Genomic DNA, 14,415 nt, shown 5'->3' on the forward strand with positions numbered 1-14,415 from the left:
ACTAACCTGAGCAAGAGTGAGAACCTATCTCCCCCCACCCACCCTCTCTCTACTAAAATAGAAAATCTAGCCAGGCACTGTGGCTTGAACCCAGGAGCTTGAGGTTGCTATGAGCTAGCGTGATGCCATGGCACACTAGCCTGGGCAACAGAGTAAGACTCTATTCCCCTCCGTCCCCAAAATTCTTGACTTTATATTAATATAGTTAATATTAATGGGATTTTTTTTTTTTTAGCCCTGACATTTTTGTTGGGATTGGGAAAAATTATTTTCAGATTATTTCCCTGGCTGAGTTTTAGATATGTAAATAGTAAGAGGTTTTGTTGTTTACTCAGCTACACTTAAGTTATTTTTCTGTTGACTTCAGGCCCCAGAGAGGGCTGGCTGAAAAAGAGGGAGAAGGCAGGAGGGGAGGGCCAGTCCCACATTTCCTGACTCTTGAAACAGCAAGTGGTTTCAGGAAGGCGGAAAAGAGAAAGTAAGAGGAACATTATAATTCAGTTAAAACTGCAACCTTCTGTCCAGCTGGGAGGATGGCACTGCCTAATGTTTCTTCAGCCTGGCTCAAAGACGAGTTAGCAGGGGTGCCTGAAGAGGAACTATCCTGCTTCTTTTCAGAAGTCACCTTGTAAAATCGTTCCCAAAAGGAACATGCCCACTCATAAATCACTGGAGTCCGCTTCACATCACACCTTCAGTTCTAGAATTTCTGCATGGATGAGGGGCTAACTTACATTGAAGTTACTCTTGGGGTGGGAGGGACTTTGCAACCCCCTGGATTAAGAGGTTGGATTTTAGAAAACGACAGGCTTATTTCTCAGTTCACAGGTGCATTTAAGTTTCTTTTTTTTTTTAATCCTTGATCCTTCCTCTTTTCACTCCTTACCACATACTTGAGGCATTCTAGGGACAAAATTTAAGGGTGTGCTGAAAAGGCACAGTAATATAGAGAAATAATGCAAAATTTATTTTAATGAAACTTTTTTTAAAAGTCAGATTAACAAACTAAGAGCAGTTGCTAACTGCCAGCTTTTGTAAATAAAGTTTCCACCCATGGGATTTGGGGGAGAGACAGGGTCGATCAAGTTCAGGAGGGAATCCTGCATATTTTTTTTTTTTTTTTGTAGAGACAGAGTCTCACTTTATCGCCCTCAGTGGAGTGCCATGGCATCACACAGCTTACAGCAACCTCCAACTCCTATGCTTATACAATTCTCTAGCCTTAGCTTCCCGAGTAGCTGGGACTACAGGCGCCCACCAAAACGCCCGGCTTTTTTTTTTGTTGTTGTTGTTGGAGTTCGGGGCCGGGTTTGAACCCGCCACCCTCGGTATATGGGGCAGATGCCCTATTCACTGAGCCACAGGCACCGGAATCCTGCATTTCTAAAATGTGACATTTTGCATTAATTTTTAGTTTGAAATTTCACTGAAATATTTTTCTTGATTATTGAGGTTTTTGTTTGTGAACCCACAATTTTTGCAATTGAGGCGGATACCCCTATTCTGGTCCAGTAAAAATACATAGGATTCAACAAATACCTATCCACCTTCCTCAACCACAACTCGCACAGAAACTAGGCTGTTCCTCACTGTGCTGCAGGTACACAACCCCCCACTGCCAAGGCTCCATAAAGTGTCCCGTGAGTTTTCAGCCCCTGCACTATGTGCAGCCGAAGTGCCTAGACCACGTCTGCCTTCGCACTTTTGCGCAGTTATCCACAATTCACCGACCACGCGTCTTCAGGAACTGCGTGGGAAGTCCTTTTAGCAGTCTTCCGCACCTTCGCTCCGTTCTCTGCGCCAGGACGGATAACAGACACGCCTGCCCGGGTAGTCAGGGCCGCAGCCCCGCCCTACGCCCGGTCCCTCGCGCAGTCCTTTCGCTCCATCCTTGTGCTGGGCATCGTGTGGTCGTGTCTGCGTGCTCCACCGAGTCCGCCGGCGCGAGAAAGGGCTCACGCCGCTCCCCAGTTCATACCAAAGTGAAAGAGGAAGCGCGAAAAAGCTTCCTGAGCAGCAGTGCGCAGGCGCATCGGCTCTTTTGGCTTTCCCCGGTGGGGCACATTGTGCTCCGCTGTGGGCAGACAGTTGAGGGCGCTGCAGTGACAGGGCTGGAGCCGAGTCGGGGTCACTCGGGAGGGTGACCTGCAGGCCCTGTAGCTGTAGCTGTAGGGTGGGGCCCATGTTGGCGTAGTGGACTGGGATGGGGTGGGCGCCGCCCCCGGCACGGGCTGGGGGCGCTGGACAGATAAGGCGGGTGACAGCGTGGGAGGGGCGGGCGCCACCGCGTCCACGCCCTCCGCTCGGGGCTGGACCGGGAGGGTCCTCGGCTCTGTGCGCGCTGGGCCGGAGGGCTAAGGCGCGCAGGTCGGACGCGGCGCCATGCGCGGTCCCCCTGCCTGGCCACTGCGGCTACTCGCGCCGCGGGCCCCGGCCGCCTGCGTGTGGGCCCCGGTCGTCGGCGCCCCCAGGTCCCTGCCGCTGCTGGTCGGTCCGGGGCCAGGGTTCCTCGGGGGCGCTGGGGCTGCACGCCGTTGGAAGAGCAGATGTCGGGGCGGGGATCTTGGCGGCGCGGGCGTTACGCGGTTCCTGGGGCTGTGGGCTCGCGGTGCCAACACCTGCCAGTGCGGAGCGTTCAGCCGGCCCGGCGCTCTGCGGCTCCCGCGCGCCGTGCTCCCTGGATGTCCCGCAGTCGCCGCCCGGGCGGGAGGCGAGGCCTGGCGGCGCGGGCCGGCAGTGGCTCCCGGGGACGACAGGCGGCTGCGCCCCGCGGCGGCCCGGCTCTCGGAGACCCGGAAGCTCCTGCAGCTGGCCTACCCCGAGCGCCGCAGGCTAGCAGGTAGGGACTCCTCCCACCGCGCGCTCGGGCTGCTGGGCCTGCGGAGAAGGACACTGTCGGGCGGCGGAGAGCCTGTCCCTGGAGCCTCCCTCGGGCCACGCGTAATCCCGGAGGAGGGACGGGATGGCTTTCCCGGGAACTTCTGTCCCAGAGTGCTGGTCAGGGAGCTCACCTCGGAGTGGCGATGTCAGGATTTTAGGTTAGCTCGGGGAGTGGTTGGAAGAAAAAACATTTGATGTTTTTTCTGTTGATGACAGTTCGTACTCTCGGTCCAGGAGCTCATTGTTGGAATCTTTGAGTCTGCTTTGCCGGCAACTCAGTGGGGGCGGTGTTTCGGCGTTGGTAGCATTCTCAGGATGAGATGGAGAGTATTTTTCCTTTAAAAAAATTTTAGCGCCCCAAATGCCTATTTTGTTAGTATGCATTTATACTGTTTTAAAGCCACATTTGCTTTAGGCAAGTTTATCAAGCAGTGAGCAGCATGTTTAGAACCAGGCAAACAAGCCCAGGTGCTGTGGACTCTGGAAGCAGAACTACTGCACCACTCTGCCTGGAGCAGCCAGCGATCTGTGAACTGCAGACGCTCTGACAGATTGTAGATCACCCCCCAACTAAATCATAATGGAGTAATTTTTAAAAGAAATCCAAACGCGTATTTTTAGAAACAAAATCCAAATAAAACAACTTTATATAGTTCCTCATTTTTAGCTGTAATTGGAGGAATGTTTCAGTGTGAGGGCCTTATAAAATTTTGAGATTTCTCTAAATTTCCTTATCGTCTACAAAAATGTGTGGAGTTCTCATTCTTTGCTGGGCCTCAGATTACCTTGAAGAAAGATAGATGGTCCCTGCTCCTGTCAGGGCTTCTGGCTTAGTGGAGAGAAATGTCAACGAACTAGTCACACAACTACAAATAAACTTGCGGCTTCAGAGAGGGTTTTGGAAGAGGGTCTGTGGGGCTGTCAGGTGCAACATCAGAAACAAGAATTCTCGGTTCCGAGTCTGTTGCTGTAGAAAGGATCTTCCTAGCGATTTGGATTTAGAGTAGGGCTGCCAGGTGGAGAGCAACCAGGATGGCAGTGTTTCTTCTACCACTGACTGTGGAAGCTTGGGGGAATTCTTGGTACCATTGAGGTATAAAGAGTATTATTTCATTGTTCAGTGAAATATCTTTCTGTTTTTGTTTTTTAAAGAGACAGGGTTTTGCTTTGTGGCCCAGGCTGGTCTTGAACTCCTGACCTCAAGCAATTCTCCTATCTCAGCCTCCCAAAGTTGCTAGTATTACAGGTGTGAGCCACTATGCCCAACTGAGTGTAGATTTTGATATAAAAGATCTTTTCTTCACTTTTTCTCTTTTAAAAGTGGAGACTAGGGGCTCTCTCTGGACTGTGAGCTGTGTCTGATTGATCTTTCTGCCTCCAGTTCTTAGCATATTTGTGGCACAGAGCAAGGATTCAGATTCCTTAAGTGAAGGAAACAAGGAGCCCCCCTCTCAGCCTAGAACTTTGAGAGACCCTCGCCTCTGTAGGGTGCATCCACCACTCCTGTGCATGACTTAGGAAGCGTGAGGAAATCTACTTTTGTTTCTGAAATGTTGTATGTCAAGGAAGTTGTTCAGGTGTCAGGTTTTGTTGGTCCCTGCGTTGTCCCAGTCCTGCCTATCCGCTGACCATCATCCATGTACCTTCCTATCCTGTCAGCATAAGTTCTGCCATGGTGGTATGTCGTGGAGACAAGTCTGTCTCACTGTATCGCCCAGACTCATCTTTACCTCCTGGATTCAAGCAGTCCTCCCACTTTCCCAGTAGCCGAGAAGAGTGTGTGCCACTGCCCCAGGTTTGTACCCCCTTTTAAGAAGAGGAGCTATTTTGTTCTGCTACATTGAAAAATTATGAGTATATAATTTGAGGAAATAAGCCTGGGGTTGGCACAGTTAATAAATGTATGTTATGAAGAAATCTGATGAAATATGATTATATGTATTAAAGTCAGTGTAGATGTTGGCATTTGTGGGATTAAGAGAGAGTGGGAGGTAATTTATTTACTTATTTATTTATATATATATATTTACTTATTTATTTTTTTGAAACAGTACACTGGTTAGAGTACTGTGGCGTCACAGTTCACAACAACCTCAAACTCTTGGGTTCAAGTGATTCTCTTACTTCAGCCTCCCAAGTAGCTGGGACTATAGGCGCCTGCCATAACTCCTGGCTGTTTTTTTGTTAGTCATTGTTGTTTAGATGGCCCAGGCTTGGTTCGAACCCGCCACCCTCAGTGTATGTGGCTGGCACCGTAACCACTGTGCTACAAGTGCTAAGCCGAGGTAATTTATTTTTAATTTGTAATTTATCATCTTAAGAGCAGCCTCAAGTGTTGGCGCATCACTCTGAAATGCCAGAGGTAAAGAATAGTGTTGTGTGTGTGTAAGAGCATTTAAATCAAGAGACCAAAAGAAGAGTTGAAGAGAAGAAATTCCAATCTTAACTTTTAATTTTTAGAAAAACAAGTACAAGTATCCTTTTTCAAAAACACAGCTTTTCATTTGAATAATAATCCTTCCATCTGTCTTCAATAGTTTCTTAAGTATGCCCCTGTTTAAACCGTGTCCTGAAAACTTTGATAAGTTATTGGTATCAGAAGTTTTAAGTACAGAGTCTACCACTTGGAAAGCTTGAGCCAAGAGCAGCCTTCACATTATTTCCATTTTTTCTGAAGGAACTGCTGTCATTCCCCTGCCGGGTTCTCACTTTGGATAGGAATTTGCAGCTATCTTCCTGTAGCTGTGGCCTACAAAGTTTCCCTAGAGTCCTTTTTCACTGATAACTCTTCGTCTTATCACTTTGAACAGAAGGAATCTTTTGAAAAGATGCAGAAGGAACAGAAGGTGGACTGGTGGGATAAGCAGCACTTCATGGAACCTTCTGGCTGTGCCTGGCAGATAGAGGTGGTAACGCTCTTGCTGAGTTAAGGGCAGGGTCTTAGGAGTGGGCCTGCATGAGATTAGAGGAGGTTCTTTGTGTGGTGGGCCTTAGCCCGAGGGCACATGCCAAGTGCACTCTTCCTGGCAGTGCACACCTGCCCCACATTCCCTGGTGTTCCCCGAAGAACTCAGGGTTCTTCTCCCTTCAAATACTGATAAGGGCCACTTGTGGATTGAGTTCAGGATTGCTCTTAGACCCCAAAGCCAGCAGCCTTTACTAAGTCTGTAGTTCTGCTTTATGGATGTAGACCATGAGATGACTGTGGGGAATAGTGGTAACACTAGTTGGTGCAGTGGGCAAGGCGGGAACCAGGAATCTTGAGAGTGGCCATGTCATGGAGCCCACTCATGACAGAGGTCTACATGCAGAAGTGCTTGTTTCAGAGAAAACATGAGCATTCTGCAAGTGTGCTGTGAGGTGTGGCTGGATGGAGTTCACTGTGGTGTAAAGTGCACATCAGATTCTGAAAAGCCAGTAGAGAAAAAAAATCTAAAGTATCTTATTAATGTTTTATTGATTATTTTTTTATTTTTTTATTTTTTGAGACAGAGCCTCAAGCTGTCCCCCTGGGTAGAGTGCCGTGGCATTACAGCTCACAGCAACCTCCAACTCCTGGGCTCAAGCGAGTCTCCTGCCTCAGCCTCCCAAGTAGCTGGGACCACAGGCACCCGCCACAACGCCCCGCCAATTTTTTGGTTGCAGCCGTCATTGTTGTTTGGCGGGTCCGGGCTGGGGATTAAAACCCGCCACCTTAGGTGTACGTGGCTAGCACCTTAGCCGGTTGAGCTATAGGTGCCGAGCCTTTTTTTTTATTTTTATTTTTTTTTTTGAGACAGAGCCTCAAGCTATACCCCTGGGTAGAGTGCTATAGCATCACAGCACATAGCAACCTCCAACTCCTGGGCTCAAGCGAGTCTCCTGCCTCAGCCGCCCACGTAGCTGGGACTACAGGCACCCGCCACAACGCCTGGCCATTTTTTTGGTTGCAGCCGTCATTGTTGTTTGGCGGGTCCGGGCTGGGGATTAGAACCCGCCACCTTAGGTGTATGTGGCTAGTGCCTTAGCCGGTTGAGCTATAGGCGCCGAGCCGGGAGGTAATGTTCTTATGGCCATTTTACAGATAAAAACTGAGGCAGAGAGAGGTAAAGTGACTCATGCAAGGTCACACAGCCAAATGGCGTAGCTAGGATTCTGATAGACCGAACTTCAGAGCTGGCCCTCCTAATTTGCTGCCTAAATCCGACCAGTCATCATGTCCAGCGTCTAAGAATGAGAGTTGGATTCTTAAAAATATCCGCCTGTAATCCCAGCACTCTGGGAGGCCCAGGTGGGTGGACTGCCCTGAGCTTACAGGTTTCAGACCAGCTGAGTAAGAGCGAGACCCCAACTCTAAAAATAGCTGGGGGTTTTGAGGGGGCATGTGTTGTCACAGCTACTCGGGAGGCTGAGGCAAGAGAATCTCTTGAGTCCAGAATATGGTTCTGCATTTTGTAAGGTTGGAGGTTGCTGTGAGCTATGATGCCTCAGCACTCTACCGAGGGTGTCTCAAAAAAAAAAAAATCTAATCCAGGCCAGACATAGTAGCTCACACCTTAATCCCAGCACTTTGGGAGACCAAAGCAGAAGAATTGGCTGAGGCGCCAGGAGTTTGAGACCATCCTGGGTAACGTAGTGAGACTATCTCTACCAAAAAACAGAAAAAGTAGCTGAATGCAGGGTGGTGGTATGTTCCTGTACTCCCAGCTACTCAGGAGGCTGAGGCAGGAGGATCACTTGAGCCCAGGAGTTGAAGGCTGCAGTGAACAATGCTTGTCCTACGTCCATTCCACGCCTGGGTGACAAAGTGATGTCCTGTATCAAAAGAAAAAGGAAAAAAAATCTCCAATCCTTGTCACTGTCCTTTATCTTTCTGTTCCCAACCTTGTTCACTCCAGGTACCAGAACAGCTTTCTGTCTCCCCACCTGCAGTTGTGCTGGCCTTTTTGCTCTGCAGCCAGAGTTGGTCATTTAAAAACACAAATCTGTCAGTCCAACAGAAAACACTTTTAAGCCTGCCTTACCACAAAGTCCTTATTCTGTTTTATAATCTGGAAACTTTATTTCTCAGCACTGCTTCCTGTGTGCCCACATGGTCTCTGCCCCCACTGTTGTCTTGCCAGCCTTTCTGCTCCCTGGCCTGCCCTGACCCCACATGCGGCCTGTGCTGCATCTCTGCTTGAAGTGTGGTAAGATGAGGACAGGCTTTGTCTCAGAATGTGCTTCTGCATTTTGTGAACTGGGAGACCTTGGGCAGGTTCCTTCATCTCTCTGTGCTTCAGTTTCCTGTCTGAAAAACAAGAATAATGTGAGGATTGCTGGGAGGATATCAAATGCTTGGGATGGTAGTGGAAACTTATCCTAAGTGCTGCCTTTTTAGTCCTCGTGTGACAGTGGGGGAGAGCTGTACCTATTACCGTCCTAAATTCAGCACTTAGCAGGTGGAAGGCACACTGTACAGCTTCTTCTGCCCACCCCCAAACCTCTGTCCTCTTCCCATGAGCTGTATATCTCCCAAAGCCCTTATACCAGCAATCTGCATTCTAGGGTTTTTGTTCCTGTTTCTTATCTTTTGAATACCATGATTCAGTGCAATAATGGTCATGTGTCTGAAGACATCTGCTGAGAGGGATAACAGTACAAGTTACAGGGAAGGGTGGGGACAAGCTGGGGGCTGAACCACAGAGAAAAGGGGGAAGAGGGTTTCAGAAGAGCCGCACTGCAGCTGTGTCTTGAGTTTGGTGTGGAATCTGAAAAAATTTTATGGGGCAAGTCTAAGTTATTCCTTACTGTCAGAAGGTAAGAATTTGCAATAAAATCTTGATTAACAAGATTCCAGCTAACCAAAAACTGAAGAAATATTTTTCTTTTTTAACATTGAAATTAGACGGAGAGGCAAATAACAATAAAACAGCTGATATATATTTTTTTTAATTTTTAAGTAGTAAAACTGTGCGGAGGATATCCTGGAATGAGTTAGGATTCAGCTGAATTCCTTCCTCTTCGTAGTCAGCATCCTTACTGTGTAAGAACTCGACTCAGAATCAGAATCATGGGGCATTTCATTCCAGACAAGCAGATTCTTACTGTGGAATCCTAACTCTGATTCAGGAAACTAGAGGAGGAAGGGAGCATATCACGTCTCACAAGGCTGGAGAAGTGAACTGATGAAGGACAAAACCAGGATTTTCTGCCGAATCCCGAGTTTGCCAGGGTAGCGCCTTCTGGAGCTGCCCATTCATCGTGGCTAAGCTGTGCAGAACCACCCACTAAGCACTCTCCTGCCCTGCAGGGCTAAACTGTGCAGAGCCACCCACTAGGCACTCTCCTGCCCTGCAGACTTTCAGTCCTGCTTGGAGCATGGTGCTCTGCAACAAGGCCCCGGTCCTTATATCAAAGCGAAACGGCCACTGGCCAGGTTTATATTACTTTGTTGAATTGTGGCTATGAGTTTTTAAGCCAGGCACATGGACCTTCCAAGCTGCCAGATCCTACTCAGGCTCTTGGAGAACTTTGGTTGGATGGACTTTCCAGGATCCTTTGCAAAGTTGAAATTATTCATTTACCCGTTCAGCAATCCTGACAGGCACCCGAGTTCCTACGTGCCTGGCACTATAGGCAAGCAGTGATGCATCAGACCCCAATCAGTTATGCCTTAATGGAGAGATGAGATAGATAATAACAATAAACAGATGAAATACTGAGAATGCTGGGGAGTGGGAGGGACAGGCATCATGGGGCATCTGTATTTTAAGGGAGGTTATCGGAGCAGGGCTTTTGGGGAGGGAGTATTAGAACAAGAAAGGGGTAAGAGCAAGTGTTCAAAATATCCCCCCCTTAAAAGTCTCACTTTTCTCCTAGAGTTCTGCCTATCACCCATCAGCTCAATGTCCAGTGGCACTGAGTTTATTCTGCCTGCCCCCTTTGGTAATTTTATAAAAGCAGTACCTGTATTGAAGTGTCAGAACTAGCCACACCACAAAGAGAGAAGCGTTTGCTGTTTGTAGAGTATGAGGCACTTCTGTCTCCTTGGGCTCACTCTGTGGTGTGCCCACCTGGGAGCCTTGCCACAGACCAGGAGTCCTCAAACTTTTTAAACAGGGGGCCAGTTCACTGTCCCTCAGACTGTTGGAGGGCTGGACTGCAGGCCCTGGGATGAGTTGGCTGTTAAGCAGGAAAGGCAGCAGCAGCAAAAACACTCAGCGGGTCGGATAAATGTCCTCAGCGGGCCGCAGTTTGCGGATGCCTACCATAGACTCGGGTACTGGGTCACCAGCCAGGTTCCTAGTAGGTCTCTCACGGGTACTATACACACATAGTTCCAGTGTCAGAAGGCACCAGTGGGAAGGAAGCCTCCTCTCACCCTAGCCCCCAGTCACTGAATGCCATCTGAGAAGAAACTTGTGATACCTGTTTGTTATGAATCTTCCAGAGATGTTCTGTGCTCATATGAACTTGAAAAACCAGCAAGTGGGCTGGGCACAGCAGCTCATGCCTATGGAGGCTAAGGCAGGAAGATATTTTGAGGCTAGGAGTTTGAGACTAGCCTAAGCCCCATCTCTACAAAAAGTAGAAAAACTAGCTGAGCATGGTGGAACACACGTGTAGTCCCAGCTACTTGGGAGGCTGAGGCACATGGATTGCTTAAACCTAGGAGTTTGAGGTTGCAGTGAGTTATGATGACACCACTGCACTCTAGCCAGAATGAGGAGTAAGGCTTTGTCTAATTAAAAAAGAAAATGGTGCATACCTTTTATGAATGCAATTATCTGTATGAGTTATTTCTAATTGGGTTTTCTTAATATTTTTCTTTCTGATAAGTCTCCCTTTGTTCTTTAACTACATGATCAGTTATTCATATTTATTTTCATATCATGCTGGTATTCCCCAAAGCAGTAATATTAAGGAACATATTACATGTGTAACAGATCCCTGAAACTGCTTTCTGAAGGCTATTCAGAGTGTTTTGAAATGCTTGATGTCATCAGGGCTTTACTTGAATGCTGCGTACAGGTAGATGCCAGGGTAACACTGTGCAGTGTGAGGAGAAACACAACCTCAGCTGAGCACCAAGATCCAGAGGCAGGAGGGCGGCCAGAACTGGTGATCACTCGCTTCACCCATCTGTATGTCCCCTGCACCACTTGGTCCTTCCGGGAGTAGGGGTCCAGCAGGGAGAGGAGGGAAGTGCGAGCAACCAAGATGGATGTACACACTCTGAAAACAGTCGTGTGGGAGGGAAGCCCCCTGGGTTAGCACCGTGAGCAGATAAGCATGCGCTGATGTTTTCCAGCTGCGGTTGGATTTCTGGCCCTATCCAGTGTCATCACCATGTCCGCCCCTTTCTTCTTGGGGAAGATCATTGATGTCATCTATACCAACCCTACTGTAGACTACAGTGGCAATCTGACCCGCCTCTGCCTTGGGCTCAGCGGTGTATTTCTGTGTGGTGCTGCTGCCAATGCCGTCCGTGTCTACCTCATGCAAACTTCAGGTAAAGGTCTCTGGGGGAGTGAGCCATCCTGGAGAAGGCAGGGGAAGCTTGTGGGCTTGTTCAGATCTCAGGGCCCATGTGCTCTAGGCCACAGTCTCCCTCTTCCCAGCATCCCATCCAGTAGGGACAGCTCCCGGGGTCTGCCAGATGCCGGAGTTACAGGTTGTTTGACCCCAAGCACTCTTCTCAACTCTTGTTTTCCATAGCTGGAGCTGAGCAGTTATGCAGGTGGCTATATATGTCTTATGGGAATCTGAGAGCAAGGCCCTTGGCCATGAGGCTGGACTTCCAAGCCTTCTTCAGGGAGCTTCTGAAACTCATTCACCTGCTCCATGCTGTGTCTCCCCTTGGGCAGTAGCTGGGACAGCCACTTCTGGAACACCACCTGGGAGTCTGTTGCTCCCCAGTTAGCTAATAAAATACTCTATAGATAATTAACCAGTTCTTAACATTTAAATAAAGGTTTAATACAGAGCAAGGTTTCCAAGGAGGAACAAAATGAGCTTTTGGAAGTTAATATAATAAAACTTCTTTGCAAATAATACTTTAAAAAAATGTCTTGGTCATGTTGTATTTACTTTATTCTTGTATCCTTCCCGTAGCACCCACAGCCTGTGGGGGCGAGGAGAAAAGTAGTGTCCTTACAAAGGCACAACTGTTACCATGGTGGGGCTTGAGTTACTCTCCCCACCAAGGGCACACGTTGCAAGGACATGGTCTAGCAGGTTGACAGCACCAGGCCAAGCTGCTACATAGCAGGTGGTACCAAATGACAGTACCCAGTGTGCGCCCGTTTCTGTTTGCTTTTGCAGGTCAGCGCATCGTGAACAGGCTGAGAACGTCATTATTCTCCTCCATCTTGAGGCAGGAGGTTGCTTTCTTTGACAAGACCCGCACAGGAGAATTGATTAACCGTCTCTCCTCAGACACCGCACTGCTGGGGCGGTCAGTGACGGAAAACCTCTCGGACGGGCTCAGGGCTGGGGCCCAGGCTTCTGTAGGGATCAGTATGATGGTACGTCAGCCAGGTTCCCTGGCACCCTCCAGTCAGGGCACATAAAATGAGCTCAGGCTGAGCAGTCCTCAGCATTCCAGCGTTCCATAAGCACAGAGCACCAAGAGCCTATGCCAGATGGTGCGGGAGCTGATTGCCTCTTCCTGCACAGCTTCCTGCACCTTCAGCTCTCCAGACCAAATGATTATCCAGAAAATGGAGTCCTGTGTTATTACTAGGTTTTCTGAGAGTGAGCCCAGGATGTGAGGGCAGGGAGCATCAGGAGAAGGAGCCATGTGGTGGTCCAGGCACTGAGTTCACTCCTCCTTGGTGTCCGTTAGCAGCCCTGTGTTCCTGTGGCCAGTGTGCTTTCCCCTCCCACAGCCTTCTTTCCTTCCCTTACTGGGGGGGGTCAGATCTCTCCTGTCTAATTGCTTCACTTCTTCAACCAGTGTTTCTGTTCAGACCAGAGCAGCTGGCCAGCAGAGACATCCAGCAAGCCACACATATGATTTTAATGTTCTAGCAGCCACCTGTAAAAAAAAAAAAAAAATCTCATCAAGATAAGATTAATTTTAATAACGTTTTGTTTAACCTAGTATAAATAAAAGGTTATCCCCATATGTAATTAATATCAACTTGGTTTTTTTTTTTGAGACAGGGTCTCACTCTATTGCCTAGGACGTGGTCTAGCAGGGTGATTGGACCGGGACCAGCTGCCACATAGCAGGTGGCTACCTCTTAATGGCACCTAATAACAGTACCCAACCTGTTACTCCTGGGTTCAAGTGATCAGAGGATCACTTAGCCTCCCGAATAGCTGGAACTACAAGTACCTGCCACCACACTCAGCTAGTTTTTCTATTTTTTTTATTTATTGTTTTTAGTTTTTCTATTTTTAATAGAGATGGAATCTCACTCTTGCTCAGATTGGTCTCAAACTCCTGAGCTAAAGTGATCTTCTACTTCAGCCTCTGAAAATGGTGAGATTATAGACATGAACCATCATGCCCAGGCAATATCAAAATTATTAGTGAGATTTTTATATATTTTTTTCATATTATAGTTGACCGTTGAACTGCATAAGTAGTGGGGCCCTAACCCCTGCACAGTCAAAAATCTGTGTATGACATTTGATTCCTCAAATGCTTGACTAATAGCTTACTGTTGACTGGAAGCTTCACTGATAACGTAAACGGTTGAATGATACAGTTTGTATGTTATGTTATGTGTGTTCTTACAATAAAGTAAGCAAGAGAAAGGAAAGTGTTATTTAAAAAATCATAAGGGGTCACTTGAATTCTTCTATGCCATTTGCTCCATTGGCTGAAATAAAGCCCTTCCTCTTATTAAAAAATAAAAAAGAAAGAAAGAAAGAAAAGAAAATCATAAGGAAGAAAAAATACAGGCTTGGCGCCTGTAGCTCAGTGGTTCGGGCGCTAGTCACATACACTGGGGCTGGTGGGTTCAAACCCAGTCTGGGCCTGCCAAACAACAATGACAACTACAACAACAACAACAAAAATAGCTGGGCGTTGTGGCGGGCACCTGTAATACCAGTTACACTGGAGGCTGAGACAAGAGAATCGCTTAAGCCCAAGAGTTGGAGGTTGCTGTGAACTGTGACGCACACTACCAGGGTGACGTAGTGAGACTCTGCCTCAAAAAAAAAAAAAAAAAGGGCAGTGCCTGTGGCTCAAAGGAATAGGGCACTGGCCCCATATGCCAGAAATGGCAGGATCAAACCCAGCCCTGGCCAAAAACTGCAAAAAAAAAAAAAAACTTTATATATATATATATATATACACACACACACACACACACACACAACTGTTTATCATGTGGAAGTAGGTCATCATAAAGGTCTTCATCCTCATTGTGTTCATGTTGAGTAGGCTTGAGAAGGAGGAGGGATCGGTCTTGTCTCAGGGGTAGCAGAGGTAGAAGAAAATTCTTGTAGAAGTGGACCCATGACTTCACACCCATGTCGTCCAGACCCATGACTTCACACCCATGTCGTCCAGACCCATGCACTTCACACCCATGTCGTCCAGACCCATGACTTCAC

At 47.9% G+C, this 14,415-nt stretch overlaps 1 protein-coding gene across 1 annotated transcript in view; it reads left to right on the plus strand.

Moving 5' to 3' along the window:
• Window positions 1-2,322: 2,322 nt before the first annotated feature.
• Window positions 2,323-14,415, plus strand: part of ABCB10 (ATP binding cassette subfamily B member 10) — a 40,302-nt gene continuing 28,209 nt past the window's right edge. The window contains exons 1-3 of the mRNA XM_023513899.1: window positions 2,323-2,839; window positions 11,153-11,353; window positions 12,166-12,368. Of these exons, the coding sequence (XP_023369667.1) occupies window positions 2,383-2,839; window positions 11,153-11,353; window positions 12,166-12,368 (861 nt within the window). The 5' untranslated portion in view covers window positions 2,323-2,382. The remainder of the gene's footprint in view (window positions 2,840-11,152; window positions 11,354-12,165; window positions 12,369-14,415) is intronic.

The sequence above is a fragment of the Otolemur garnettii genome, unplaced genomic scaffold, assembly GCF_000181295.1.
Source record: "Otolemur garnettii isolate 467f Iridium unplaced genomic scaffold, OtoGar3 scaffold00045, whole genome shotgun sequence".
Taxonomy (NCBI): domain Eukaryota; kingdom Metazoa; phylum Chordata; class Mammalia; order Primates; family Galagidae; genus Otolemur; species Otolemur garnettii.